General features: G+C 39.3%; 1 protein-coding gene across 5 annotated transcripts in view; it reads left to right on the forward strand.

Annotated features, from left to right (window-relative positions):
- fat3a (FAT atypical cadherin 3a) overlaps positions 1–14,790 on the forward strand; it is a 322,007-nt gene that overhangs the window by 131,009 nt on the left and 176,208 nt on the right. For all 5 annotated transcript variants that reach the window (XM_038693326.1, XM_038693323.1, XM_038693324.1 and 2 more), the window contains one exon: positions 6,529–6,852. In XM_038693326.1, coding sequence (XP_038549254.1) covers positions 6,529–6,852 — 324 coding nt within the window. The remainder of the gene's footprint in view (positions 1–6,528; positions 6,853–14,790) is intronic.

Here is a 14,790-nt window from a genome sequence, read left to right on the forward strand (position 1 = left end):
ACACAGTATCCAAAATGTATTAACAATATAAATGTCACCAAAATACATATGAGAAAAAGAGTTCCTTATATTATTGTTTATTGTTTTTTTAATCATTATTATTTTTTATTTTTTTTCCTTTTTTTTTTTATTTGAAAATAAATAATCTAGATTGAATTGACAGATGGGGAAAACTCGCTTCTAATAAAATATTAAATAAAAAACGCTTAGATTTCGGAAAAAAATACAATCCTTTTTTAACCTTTTGGCTTCCCGTACATTCAGTTGCGCTTCTAGCTCGTATTCACTTCTGTTGGTACGTATCACGTATGGTAACTGGGCAAAACTACGCATGATTTGTTGTAGTATGATTGCATAAAGGAAGGAAACAGGAATTCCGGTAGGGAACAGAATCGACTGACGTGCAGGCAGCGCTGCAGCAGTGCAGCCACTTAAACAGAGTTTGCTCTTCCCCTACTGAATGGAAGTGAATGAGGCTTTGCGATCGCGATTATTTTTTTTATTTATTTTTTTTTCTCGGAAGGGCAACTTGAGTCAGGAAAGGCAAACGGGCAGTTGCCCGGGCAACCAGAGCAACCCCCCTGTGCACGTCCCTGTCACCATGGTCCACTCAGTACTCTTTAGCATCACTGCTCCTCCACCTTGCAGAGTCTACTGCTCTGATATAATTAATGAAGATTGTTTTTATAATATGCTATACTACTTTTAGTGTTAGGGATAACTCCCCCCAAATAAATAATTAACGTTTTGAAATATTTTATTCATACATGCACCACAAATATATTTTTACACAATTAAATACCACCCCCCCAAAATATGTATTTTAAAATAAATTAATAAGCTGCCCCTCTTTAGTGTGCTGCTAACTTTATCCATTGCCAGTATGTTAATTTGTTAACCGTAATGTCCCTAAATCGTCTAATTTAGTGGGGGAAGTCCACTAACATCTTTTAATGCACGTGTTAACTTCATTCAGTTGTGCTAATAATATATAATCTTGTTTTTTACACGTCTTACCTTTCAAACGTTCATCCCAGATAGCATTATCTATTGCAGCTCCGCTGCGCTGCTAGCATTTGATGCTAACTTCCGGGAACCATTCAGATGCTCCATGATCCGCCATTGCTGTGAAAAAATGGTCCATTGGAGTGAACGTAGATGACGCGACTCTCTCTTTAAAGGGCTCTGATCCTCCCCACATATAGGAAATATCCACTTGTCCTCTTGCGACTCAGTTTTCCATATTGTGATTTACTTAATCACATTTAATAATTTTAATTAATAATGCTGTATTCACACCTGTCTTGAGTGAATTTAAAAAGATAGGTCACTTTTTGTAAAATCAAGAGATTTGAATGTGTAGTACTTTTTACTTTTGATTACTGAAGTATTTTTAAAACCAGGTACATTTTTACTTTTACTTAAGTAGGTTTATACTGGAAGACTTTTACTTTTACTTGAGTAACATTTTTCATGTGGTATCTGTACTTTTACTTAAAGGGGCTATATGTAAGTTTTTGATTTTAATAAATCAAAGTTTCATTGCCTTATTGTCAGTGGGCTCAAAACTCACTTAGAAATGAAGCACATGCCTGTTTTCTCCGTTGCTTGCATCAGCCACTATTCTGCTTTGAATGTGAGGTCTCCGGGTTGGATTCAGCTCTGTGCGCGCTCCCGAGCCTCTCACAGACTACAGCAACAACACGGCAGCTAACGACATGCAGTCCACTAACACCATAAAACAACCAGCTCACAGCAAAACACAAGCTCCACGTAAGGATACAAAACAGTAAAACAGTAAAGGTTCATGTGCTGAAGCCCATCAGACCAAACAGGTTCAGCTGATGTCGAGTAAGAACTAAGTGAGCATTAGTAAAGCTGGAGAAACACAGAGAAAGTCACGTTAGCTCACTGGCTAATGCCGAGCAGTTGCTAACATTATCTGGTGCAAAGTTATATCGCTTTCCATATTACTTCACCAACGCGACCCATCTTACTATCCTGTGTAGCCTGTGTATTAGCCTGCAAGAAATTATGTAACGGCAAAAAGCTAATGTGGAGCGATTTGTTTAGTAACGTTAGCCTATAGGGATGCAGCCAGGAGCAGCCAGCTAATGCTACAGTAGCTCGGACCTGCCGCTGTTTGCTTCACAATGTTCAGTTTAAATTTTATTGCGGTTTTACCAATACTCAGGTACACAATTCTCCACCTCTCAGTCGCTGTAACTAACGTGACCCACATAATATACAACCCAGAGTAAGAGCCATCCACTGACACTACAGTAAACTTACTTACTGTGGTCTAAATGTTATAAAGTGTGATACAATCTTGTTATAATATTCAGTCCAGCTCACTACCCGTTTTGTTATCATCCAATACATCTAACTGTGCTGACATTGCTGAGCCTCCGGTGAAAGATACACAGATAGTAAAGATAGCTACTGAAAGCAGCAGGCGAGCTAACGATGTAGCACGTCGGCTAAATGCAGTAAATGTACCGTGATCATGTAACGAGCATGGCTTAGTTCAACCTGCAGCTGATAAAACTATTACTGTAACTGTAACGTTGCAGTAGGGGTTTACCTGAGTTTCCAGTATATTGTGTGAAGCAGTCTCCCTGTATGTCTGTAGCCGCTCTCACTTTTGCCTTCTTTCCGGGAGGATTGGAAAGGTACAGCACCGGTGTTGATCTGCCTTTGAGACGGGAACGTTTAAGTAACAGAGCCTGAAAATGTCTGGAGAAAAGCCACAGCCTGCATGCTGGTGTTCATGCGTTTATTGTGGTATTTCTGTATGAAAGTGGTTGCGTTTCGGATTATGACCGCTTATGAGTTCAAGCGAGCACACGTACGAGCACACGCCTGGTTGCTATCTTAAAACCGCACCACTATTGGCCGCTGAAAACTACATAATACCCCTTTAAGTATGAAAATTGAGTACTTCTTCCTCCACTGTTGATGTTATTGTCAGGTTTTCACAGATATGTCCTGTTGCTGCATATGTTGACCAATAAGTAACAATAGAGTACAGAAATCTCAAAATGATTGGTAAAACTAATTAGTATGTGAAAATTAAACTCAAAAATCTATTTAATTCATTTTATGTTCATAATACAGGCTTTCCCCCAGCACACATTTTTCATTTAGTGTTTTTAAGGTTCCGAATAGTTTCTAATAGTTTTACTATCCTAGCATTAATATTACATTCATTGCATTATTACTACTAATACAAAATTTCCACTGAAGTTTACTTTAGAATTCAAATTTTAAACTGTAAAATGTCTTATTCTGGGATCCTTATCAAAAATTCTAATATATCATCTTTCTTTTTACTCTTTAATATTGATATTGATATGTGCATCAGAATCACTGTGCTTGTTTGGGGTAGTGCTCATAGCTCACAGATTGTAACATACTCACCACATTTCCATTCTCTATCATTCAGTTTTCAGTTGTTTGCTGCAGCTCTGCTTTGTTTCTGCTCTGTATTGTGAGTTTTATGTTCAGCACTCCTGTGACATTTGTTAATTCCACACTCTTAATTGAAAAGCAGCCTTTTAAGCAGGAGCTTAGGCAATTAAAAGCAATGTTGTAGCATGGTGCATAGCTACTAACTGTAGTGCAGCCAAAGAGCCAGAAGGAGGCAGAGATGATTGAGCAGTGAGGCAGAGTGAACACAGCACAGCAATTCACAGCACAGCAATTCTGAATTAATTACAGTTAAACATTGAACCTTGAACATTCAACATTCAACAAAAAGCAATGAATGGAAGAAGTGTATTTATAAACCCATGATTATAAACTATAAGTGGATGTTGCTCATCTTATGAATGGACAGTGGACTTTGCTGCAGAAGTGGTTTTTAGTGGGGGTCTTTGAAGAATCAGATTTTTTTAAACTTCCATCTAAATACAAATACAAATATTACTTGTACTCAATTGTCCATATGTACATTACAGAAGTTATTGGCCGCTATAACCAGAATAGTAGTAGTAGTAGTAGTATACAGAATCAGAAACAACTTTGTTTGACAGATACACGGTATTCAACTTATCAAAAAGCAGTGCAAATTTACCGTTTGACACAAATAGACATGAAACTATACAATAGTAACAAGCTAAACTAATCTTAGCAAACTTTAACTGAAACTGAAACTGATTATTTTTATTATCAGTGAATAAGTTATTTTCTCAATTAATAGTCTTGTCTATTTAATGTAACATGTCACAGAATTTTATTTTTAATGTAAAAAAACATAGTGGGAAAAAAACTCATTACTAAAGCCAATGGTGATGTCTTGAAATTGTTTTATTCCAGAGTCCAAAACCTGAAAACATTAACAATTAAGAAGCTGGAACTAGAGACCTTTTGGCATTTCTGCTTGAAAAATTACTTAAATGAATTATAAATTATTTGGTTATCAAGATTTTCAATTTATTCGATTTATTAACTTTTATAACTATTATTAAACAGGTATTATATACAGGCAAGAGCTGGACCACAAACTATATACAGGTCAGATTGTTACTAGGCACTGTATGTGATAAATATGAAGAGAATAATTAGTATATGACTAATGGGTTACTCTATTTACAATGGTTTTAGGCGTCTATATTGAGTAAATAGTGCATGAGTAAACCCTGAGTCTAGAATATCTGTCACAGTATATTTGTTCCCAAGGTGTCCCAGGTCCCCTGGTGTGCATGTTTCTGAAACAAACTGTCAGAAACAGACTCCATGAAGGTGGCATGAAATCCTGATGTTCTCTAGTGGTATCTGTCCTCAAAGCCCAGCACTGTGCAGTTCGATTGGCATTCGCCAGAGAACACGCGGCGGACCTGGCAATACTCTTAACAGATGCAAGCAGGTTCACACTGTGACAGACATTTCACGTCTGTCACATGAGCACATGAGTACATGAGTAAAATGTAAAATGTTATGCTGCCTGCAACATCATTCAGCATGACCAGTTTGGCGGTAGGTCAGTGATGGTCTGGGGAGGCATATCCTTGGAGGGTCACACAAACATAGCTAGCCCTGGCTCGCGGTACCCTGACTGCTGTTAGGTACTGGGATGAATCTCATTGCCATTGTCAGACCTTACGCTGCAGTGGACCCTGGGTTCCTCCTGATGCAGGACGATGTGCCAGAGTGTGCAGGCAGTTCATGGATGATGACTGACTGGCCCTGATGTTCCCCTGACATCAAACGGAAACTGAGTCGACATACAGCCTGGAAAAGCCAGAGATTGAAGTGCATACAGGCACATGGGGGCCAAACACACTACTGAGTCACATTATCAGTTGCTGTGATGATAGTCATGCAGGTTGGATCAGCCTGTGATCTCTTTACTATCCAGCCATCAGTTGGTTGTTGATTTTAGTTTCCACTGACTGTTGCTAAGTCATTTGGTTCTCAACGAATTATTCAAACTTTTTAATTCATCAAGATCTCAAGTGTGATTTAAGTGTTCCCTTACTGCTTCACATTTTTTGAGCAGTGTATTTATGTCATAATACTCCATAGTTGAGGTGAAGTGACAACATTTTGGGTTGAAATTCACTACATTTATAAGTAGTTACTGGATAGAATGCCCATCCCCCCAGAGTGGGGGGGCTCCTCCTGAAGTCCACGATCATCTCCACAGTTTTGAGTGTGTTAAGCTCCAGGTTGTTCTGGCCGCACCAGAGAGCCAGCTGATCAACCTCCGGTCTGCAGCATCATTGCAGCGTCTGCATGTCATTTTGCACCAAAGTAATCCAGCAGAGACCTAATATACTGACATGATATTCCAGTATCGATCTAGTTTACTACGATGTGCTACGACGGGAGGAGAAAACACAAGCAGCCCATGCTGCCCAATCATCATTCTTGTGTTCGCAATGTAGTATATCTGTAGCCGCTGTAGCCCCAATGTGTAGGTACATTTTTATTTCACCTGTGTATAAATCTGACTTTCTAGCAAAACTTCAGCTACAACCAAAGCAAAGTTTCTTGGAGCAGCAAGAACAGCCAAATTCTAAAAGACCAACTTCATTGTAATTTAATGCATTTGTGCTGATAGTTTTGGTTTTATATGTCCAGGTTTTGTGACGTATTGGATGAATGCAAAAAGAAAAGTACATAGTTGGTCAGAATTTAGTTTGTAGTGCTCACAGCATTGAAAAGATTTAGAAGTAGCATGACTTTTAAGAAAGACTCACCTAAGAACTACTTTCCACCAAATCCCCGTGTTAGTGCATTATGGTGGTCGCCTCTCTCTCTTCCCTCACTAACACATTATATATGTCCTTGTTGTGTTGAGGACTTCTGACATTAGAAGGAAATTACACAGTGAAATTCCTCTTTATTCTGACTGAAAATAAAAGTAATGGGCTGTGCTGATGCAGTAAAAATGTTTTGATGTTGCTTTGTATGGGATTGTTTTCTTGCACTAGGTGTACAGTACAGTTCACTCTCATGAAGCCATGTCTAGATAATGTACAATTACATAGAAAGAAATTCTGTCTTCATCTCTTCCTCCACAAGGGGTGATCTACACCACTGATATGTTGGACCGTGAGACCAAGGAGTCCTATTGGCTAACAGTGTATGCCAGCGACCACGGTGTGGTTCCCCAGTTCACCATTGTCGAGGTGTACATCCAGGTGGAGGATGTTAATGACAACGCCCCACTGACTTCAGAACCACTGTACCGGCCATCAGTGTCTGAGAACTCTCCTCGGGATGTTTCTGTGATCCAGATTCAGGCCCAGGACCCTGACGCCACACCCCCCTCCGCTGCTGACAGGCTCAACTACCGCATAACCAGCGGAAACCCACAGAACTTCTTCACCATCAACACCCGCACTGGTGAGTAATGGTGTGTGTGTGTGTGTGTGTGTGTGTGTGTGAGAAATGTATAGTGAAATCCATGATCATGATCTTTCCTAAACCTAAAGGCATTTCAAACGGACACTGAAGGCCTAATAATAAAAAGGCGCTGAAGGGTACCTTGTGCATCAAATACTTTGTCAGGCTTTCTCAAAGCCACCGTATTTCACGCCGTAGGGTGCTCCAACTGACTTAAATTCTGTACACACTGAATAAAACATTTGGTGCCATGCATCTTTCAACCTTCTTCCCAATCTTACTGCAACAATTAAGCATTTGGCTCTCAGGGTACAGAGAAGGAGCGAGAAGGGATGTGTGTGTGTGTGTGTGTGTGTGTGTTAAAGTGGTCATATTATGCTAATTTTCAGGTTCATCATTTTATTTAGGGGTTGTACCAGAACAGGTTTACATGGTTTCATTTTCAACACCATAAAAAAAAAACACACCATATTTTTTGTCATACTGCACACTGCTGCAGCCCCTCTTTTCCCTCTGTGTGTTGAATGCTCCGTTTTATTTATGGAGTGATGCATTGCACTTCTACAAGATCTTTGTTGGGAGCTGCACATGCCAGTTCCTAGTTAAGGACTACTAGCCAATCAGAAGCAGAGTAGGGCGGGTCCTGAAAAACTGTTAAACACGGCTTCAGTTCAGCTGTACATGTTCCCCTTACCATCTTAGCAACATAGACTGGAGCAAGAGTTTCAGAGTTGTGAGTTTTTTTGTTTTTTTAACTGTGCACTACATCACGGTAACAACTTTATGTCGATTGAATGACTGGAGGATGATAATGTTTGGAAGGGAGAGGAGAGGTGTGCTGCAGCTCACTGTGTTTTTCTACCTGTGTTTTTGAGGGAGTGTCTGACCAGCTGCTAGGCGAGCATTATGACGCATGTTTTTTGTGACGTCACAAGAAAGTGGAAGTAAAGGCTGGACTACAAACAAGCTGTTTTCAGGCTGTTCAAAGCAGAGTTTTCTGTGGGAGATGGGAACTCCCTTTGGGAAAGACTTTGGGCTTTTTCACTTTGCAAACCTAGTACATGCACAAAAAAGATATGTAACTCAATAAAGGAGAGCGGAAAAGCCAAAAAGCATAATATGACCTCTTTAAATAGGTTGTTATCCTAAATGACCAGCATTAAGTCTTCATTATAAATGGCTGTTCTTTTTCAGTAAAATCCTGCTTCATAGTCAGACAGTTCCTAAATGCCCACTGGGAGAACCCATAGACAGAAAAGGCAATGGCCAGCCAAAAGGGGCACCAAAGAGGATAGATTTTTAATGTATTTAATTAATTCAATGAGTTGTTTTTCAAAGTTCCTGACCTGCTAGTAAAGTTCAACACACACATGGCTGGATAAACAACTAATTAATTTTGGTTGTTTCCCAGCTGACATTGGGCGAAAGGCGGGGTACACCATGGACAGGTCGCCAATCCATCGCAGGGCCACACATGTCAACCAGTCACACTCACACCTAAGGACAATTTAGGGCAGGGGTGTCAAACTCATTTTCACCAAGGGCCAGTTGCAACTCTAAGACTGTACATAACTACTCCTTAACTTATTGTTAAATAACTGTCTCTTTTTTTGATTATGTATTCAAGTTAAGGACATTTATCAGATGTAAAAAATAGCCTTAGTTAGAAAAAAGTAAGAAAATTTCTCTGTGTTATTATAACATAAATAAATGAATTTATCAGATTTAAAAACCCTCATTACTCCATCAATCAAAGATCAAACATTTCAAGTAAATAACAAAGACAAATGTCATCAAACATAATCTTTTACAGTAACTTTTTCACAGTCCAGAGGTGCAGAACCATGGTAAAACAAATAATTGTGAGCTGTAAATCAGCAGTTGATCTGCAGTTGCCAGTCGTTATGTGTGAACTACTCAACAATGCATCAAAACGGCTCCCCGACACATTTCTGACACATCAACGACGTCTGTCAGATATCTCGCATGCCAAACATTTGGAGAAGTCAGCGGACTCGACATCCACATCCAGCCAATGAGTGCAGGCAGCTGGCTGAGCAGGCAGCTACTTTTTTACTTTAAAACACTTTTTACTCACCCTCAACTCTCTCTGTAGCTCAGACAATCCCTGCTACCTGCGTGTGCTAATCCATTCTTTCACCCAGATTCTTTGTCTTTATAATTGCTATCTTTATAATAACAAACAACAGCTGTTTCACGTGTAGGTTCGCTCATTTCCCGTTTCACATTTCCCGTGTGTTTTCTTGACAAAACATGGTTTGGAGACCAGGGCTGGAGTGGTATGTACAGTGAGAATGCACAAATTACTAAATGCTGTGGGCCAGGTACTGTATATATGGGTGATTGGCAAAGGAAAAATATTAGGAAGGCTGGTAGGCAAGAGAGGAATGACAGGGACTGAAATGTCTGCAGAGATGACTGAACAATTAAATACTGAACTTAAACCCACTTTGATACAATTGGCAACCAACATGGACATATTTTTATGGGTCTCATTTGGTTTACTTAATTTGTGTTGTGACACAATTATTAAATATTCAAAAGCATATCTCTCCCTATCCTATGTGAGGCTCAGGCGGACATGTCGGTGGAGACGCTGTATGTAAAGGTGTCCTATTATTTTGCCTTTGTATTTCTTAACTGCAATCTGCTCGCTTGCCTCTCTGGATTCTGATTGATGGCTTGCTGCTGAAATGATTGCTGTCTTCATTGTGATTCCTCACAAAGTAGTGTTGATCAGGACTCCAGTTAATGAAATGCTAATTTGATGGTGCTTGCTCCCTTTCTCTTCACAATGTACACATCAGATTTCAGACACAATAAAAACAACTGTCACCTGCAGAAGTTCTCCTATGATACTGCCATTGTGATGCATGCACCTAAAGGGAATGATCAAGAAAATCAGGACGTCATTGCAGACTTTGTCGACTTGTGTGAGCTTAACCAATTTCACATCAATACCAGCAAGACAAATAAGATGGTGGTAAACTTCCGGAGGAAGGTGCCCCAGACTACACCGGTGAAAATCCAGGGTTTGGATATCGAGATGGTGGGACCATACAAATATTTGGGTGTTCACCTCAACAATACACTTGGACTGGTCCAACAACACAGATGTTGTGAAGAAGGGCCAAAGTCGTCTTCATGTTCTGAGAAGTCTGAAATCCTTTGGTGTGTGCAGGACACTTAAAATCATTCTATGACACTGTGGTGGCATCAGCAATATTTTATACAGTAATCTGCATAAAATATTGCATTTTGATTTCGTTTCCATAATTCCAGTAATTGATATGTGAGAAATATGTCACACAAATATCTTTCCTCAAATTTCTTTTATTATGTTTTTTCACATGTCCTGAAGGGGACATCAGGTCTCAATTGAAGCAAAAAAGATATTAAAAGCCATCAATTGGGCATTTATAGGAACTCATTAGCTATTCATCTCTATTACACTTAATAGAAAACAATATAAAACACATTTCATCATGGAAAATTAATATTCAATTTTAAGCAACTTTTTTTAAACTAAAAATATTACTACTTAAAAATACTCAACGGGTAAAGATCTGAAACTAAGGATGAGACATGTACAACGTGATGAACACATCATGCATCAGAAGACAATTCTTGGTCTTTGAGACACAAAGAAACATGTTGTATCTGCAAATATTGTCTGCCTCACTCAGTGCTCTATTTCTTAAAAATATGGCAAATGCTGTGATTTCCACCATTTTGAAAAGACAGAACATTTGCTATGTTTGCCCCACACCCATTTGTCTGACATCACTTAAAAACCCAGGATGTACTCTACACAGTACATTAGGACAAACAGGTTACAGGCATGGTGTTTGAAATAGAGGCCTCAATGCGATGTCCCCCATAGAGGACAAAAATGAATGCCTTATTGTTATTTTTCAATTCCTACAATATATTGTATTTTTCAATTACATTTAGAAAAATTCCCAAACTATAAACTAAACTATTACCATAGCTCTCAGTAGTTACGACTTCATGAGCTTCTTTAATGATAAAATTATAACTATTAGAAACAAAATTCACTATGACCTGCCCTCAACTGGCACTGACTTATCTCCAAACTCACCCTTAGAAACAGCTGTAAAACCAGATATATGTTTCGACTGCTTTGCTTCCCTTGATCTTTACCAAATAACTTCAATAATTTCTTCATGTAAACCATTAACCTGCCTCTTAGACCCCATCCCGACTAGGCTGCTTAAAGAAGTTTTACCCTTAGTCAGCACTTCTATACTAGATATGATCAATCTATCTTTATCAACAGGCTATGTACCACAGTACTTTAAAGTAGCTGTAATTAAACCTCTTCTGAAAAAGCCCAAACTTGATCCAGATGTTTTAGCCAACTATAGACCTATATCTAACCTTCCATTTCTCTCTAAGATCCTTGAGAAAGCAGTTGCTAAACAGCTGTGTGACTTTCTACAGAGCAATAGTTTATTTGAGGATTTTCAGTCAGGATTTAGAGCTCATCATAGCACAGAGACAGCACTGGTGAAAATTACTAATGACCTCCTTATTGCATCAGACAAAGGACTTGTCTCTGTACTGGTTTTATTAGATCTTAGTGCTGCATTCGATACCATTGACCATCAGATCCTATTGCAGAGACTGGAACATTTCATTGGCATTAAAGGAACCGCTCTAAGCTGGTTTAAGTCCTATTTATCAGACCGATTTAAGTTTGTACATGTTAACGATAAGTCCTCCATGCACGCCAAAGTTAGTCATGGAGTTCCTCAAGGATCTGTCCTCGGACCAATCCTGTTCACTTTATATATGCTTCCTTTAGGCAATAATATCAGGAAACACTTCATAAACTTTCATTGTTATGCAGATGATACTCAGTTATATCTATCGATCAAGCCAGATGAAACTAATCAGTTAGCTAAACTTCAAATGTGCCTTCAGGATGTTAAAACCTGGATGACCTGTAATTTTCTAAGTTTAAACTTAGATAAAACTGAAGTTATTGTTCTGATATAGTTTCCCTGGATGGCATCGCCCTGGCCTCCAAGAGTTATCTTTGATCAGGACATGTCGTTTAAGTCTCACATTAAGCAAATTTCAAGGACCGCCTTTTTTCATCTACGTAATATTGCGAAAATCAGGAACATACTGTCTAAAAATGATGCAGAAAAACTAGTCCATGCATTTGTCACTTCTAGGCTGGATTACTGCAATTCCTTATTATCAGGCTGCTTGAAAAAGTCCGTTAAGACTCTTCAGCTGATTCAGCCTAGTGCCTGCTCTTGGTGGGAACTGTTGGGCTTCTGTAAATAGCATCATAGAGTACGGTCTAGACCTGCTCTTTTATGAAAAGCGCTGTGAGATAACTGTTGTTGTGATTTGGCGCTATATAAATTCAATTGAATTCGAATTGAAATTTTTTATCCTATGTGTATTTTTCTTATCTACCATGTTGTATCTAGAGCTACTGTAACAAGAGAATTTCCCCAGTGTGGGATCAATCTTATCGTAGCCAGTAAGACAGTATGCTGAGATGTTACTACAGCCATTTGTACACACTCTCTTTGTTTTTTAAATAGGTTTCTGAAGGGAAAGGGTTTATAAATGGTGTGTTGTGAAAGGAATTAACTTGTGTCTGAAGATAAACAGGTTTTGTGATCTTTTCTTCAGCATCTAATAGAAGGACATGCAATTCTGTGTGCGGGGGTGTTAGTGTATTTTCAGAATCAGAAATACTTGAAATACTTTAATAGTTTCCGGCAATGGAGAGTCGGAAAGGAAGAAAGCATCCACTGCGTAAAAACCTTGGTTTGTTTCATTCAGCGCGTCTCAGTGACAGTCTGGCCATCGGGAGAACCGGGCCATATCCCGGTGGCCTGCGGGGTTATTTGGCCTGCCGTTAATCATCATCTAGCAAGCTTGAACCGGCACACACACCATATCCACTCTCAACAAATGTGGACAGTATGGGCGCTTGAGTACAACTAACAAAGTCTACGTTCAATGGTAAACTACCACAACAATAACAATTACCTACTAAAACATTATATTCTAAGCAGACACTTTTTAAAAATACACCAATCACAAAGTAACATTTGTATTTACAACAAGTGGCAAAGTTATTAGCTAATTTTAATAAAACTCCCTTCACCAATATGCATCATGGGAATTCTGAGGGGTGGACTTAGGCTACTATGTAGCCTATCACCCCTGACTCACACAGGCTGCGTGAACCGTGGTTTAGTTCCGTCTTCTGACCCGCTTCAACTTCCACTGGAAGCCCCTCAGCATTTCAGCAGGAGAGTGTGCAGCCTGCCCAACGTTAATGACTTGTTATTTGTCCTTTTGTGCTTCTGCTACCTTCTTCACTGTGGCCCGCTTTAATTTGTCATCCCACAATGAGCATTTTAGAATAGGCCTGTGTGATTTTGCCCATACGCAAGGAAATGCCAGCAGATCGTGTTTCATCCAGCCAGAAGGAACAATCACCAACCGTCCGCAGCGTACCTGGTCGCTCCGCGATCTCCTGTCCCTGGCCCTGTACGCCCCATTCCCTCTCCGATACCTACAATGGGTTGTGTCGCTATTATGACCAGCGCGGATATAGAATGGATATGGATATAGAATAATATTATCTAATATCTTTAATTTCTCTGCATCTTCTTTCATTACGCCTGTGTCTCCTTCTCGCAATGATAACTGCAGCCATGTTGGCGCAACACTTGCACCTTCCTTTCAAACGTATTAAATACAGATGCTGTTGCAGTAGATCAGCTTACGTGGTAATTTGCTGGTAATATCACGTTTGCACACGTTTTTACTCACGCAAACCTTCTGTAAATCTGGCCCTTAGTGTATGTATGCTGTGTAGATGTTGAGTGCTGTCACATTTGCTTTCTTGCTAAAGCTAATGAATTGACATTTACAGATCAAGGTCAAGTCTCCCTGACTAATGTAGCATAAAACCCAACAGTCATGTTCTCATTAATCAGTAGCGTTTTTCTCTGACAGCAGGCCACGGCTATGTGCTAAGTATAGAGGGTGTCAGTATTGATCAATATTAATTACAGATATGCCCCTAACTCTGATGTTTGGGGTCAAACCTTTAGAGGAGTCTTGTTAAGCAGAACAGCATCAAACCATGTTAACTATGTAACTAGAACTAACTAGAACCTGATATGATGTGAAAGTACGACCACATCACACCCATTCTCCATTCACTTCACTGGCTTTCTGTTTCTGCTAGGATTGAATATAAGGACCCCCCCCCCTCCCCCACACACACACGTAAAGGCTATTGAGGCTTCCATCTATCCAATCGACAATCTACACAGACAATTTACAGTGTCTACAACACCGCCGATGTGGACTTTACACAAGACAAAATGTTTTGTGGCTCTATATTTAATTCCCTTCAAAGTTTCACATTTCTGATTTTTAAACTCTGAATCCCTTCTTCTTTTTTGACTTCACAGCTTTAATTTCATTGCCAGCAATAATCAGAAATGATATTACCAAAGCCAGATACAAAATGTGTATTATGTAGATCTAAGCTTCACGACGTGTTTGGAAATATATGCTCGTGATGTTATTAATTATGACCAACCAACCCTGACCAAATTGATTGAATATTGAGCATGATCATACTGTTTGACACAAGTCAAGTTTGGCTTTGGGAGTGTTCACACCTACAATAATAGTTTGCTTTGGTTCACAAACGACAATGTCAAGGTCCCCACATATGTTGAAATATATATGACTTCATTGATCTTGAAAATGTCAAAAATTCAAAGTGCAAGGGCAAACACATCTAACCACCTGTACTGGTCATACAGAGATCAAAGTGATATCTATCTGCATCATCTTATTGTACTTTTAATGGTAAACATGCACCTTTATTAGACATAGACC

Source organism: Micropterus salmoides, unplaced genomic scaffold (assembly GCF_014851395.1).
Source record: "Micropterus salmoides isolate LMB-PRFRI ecotype aquatic unplaced genomic scaffold, ASM1485139v1 Ms_hic_scaffold_3, whole genome shotgun sequence".
NCBI lineage: Eukaryota > Metazoa > Chordata > Actinopteri > Centrarchiformes > Centrarchidae > Micropterus > Micropterus salmoides.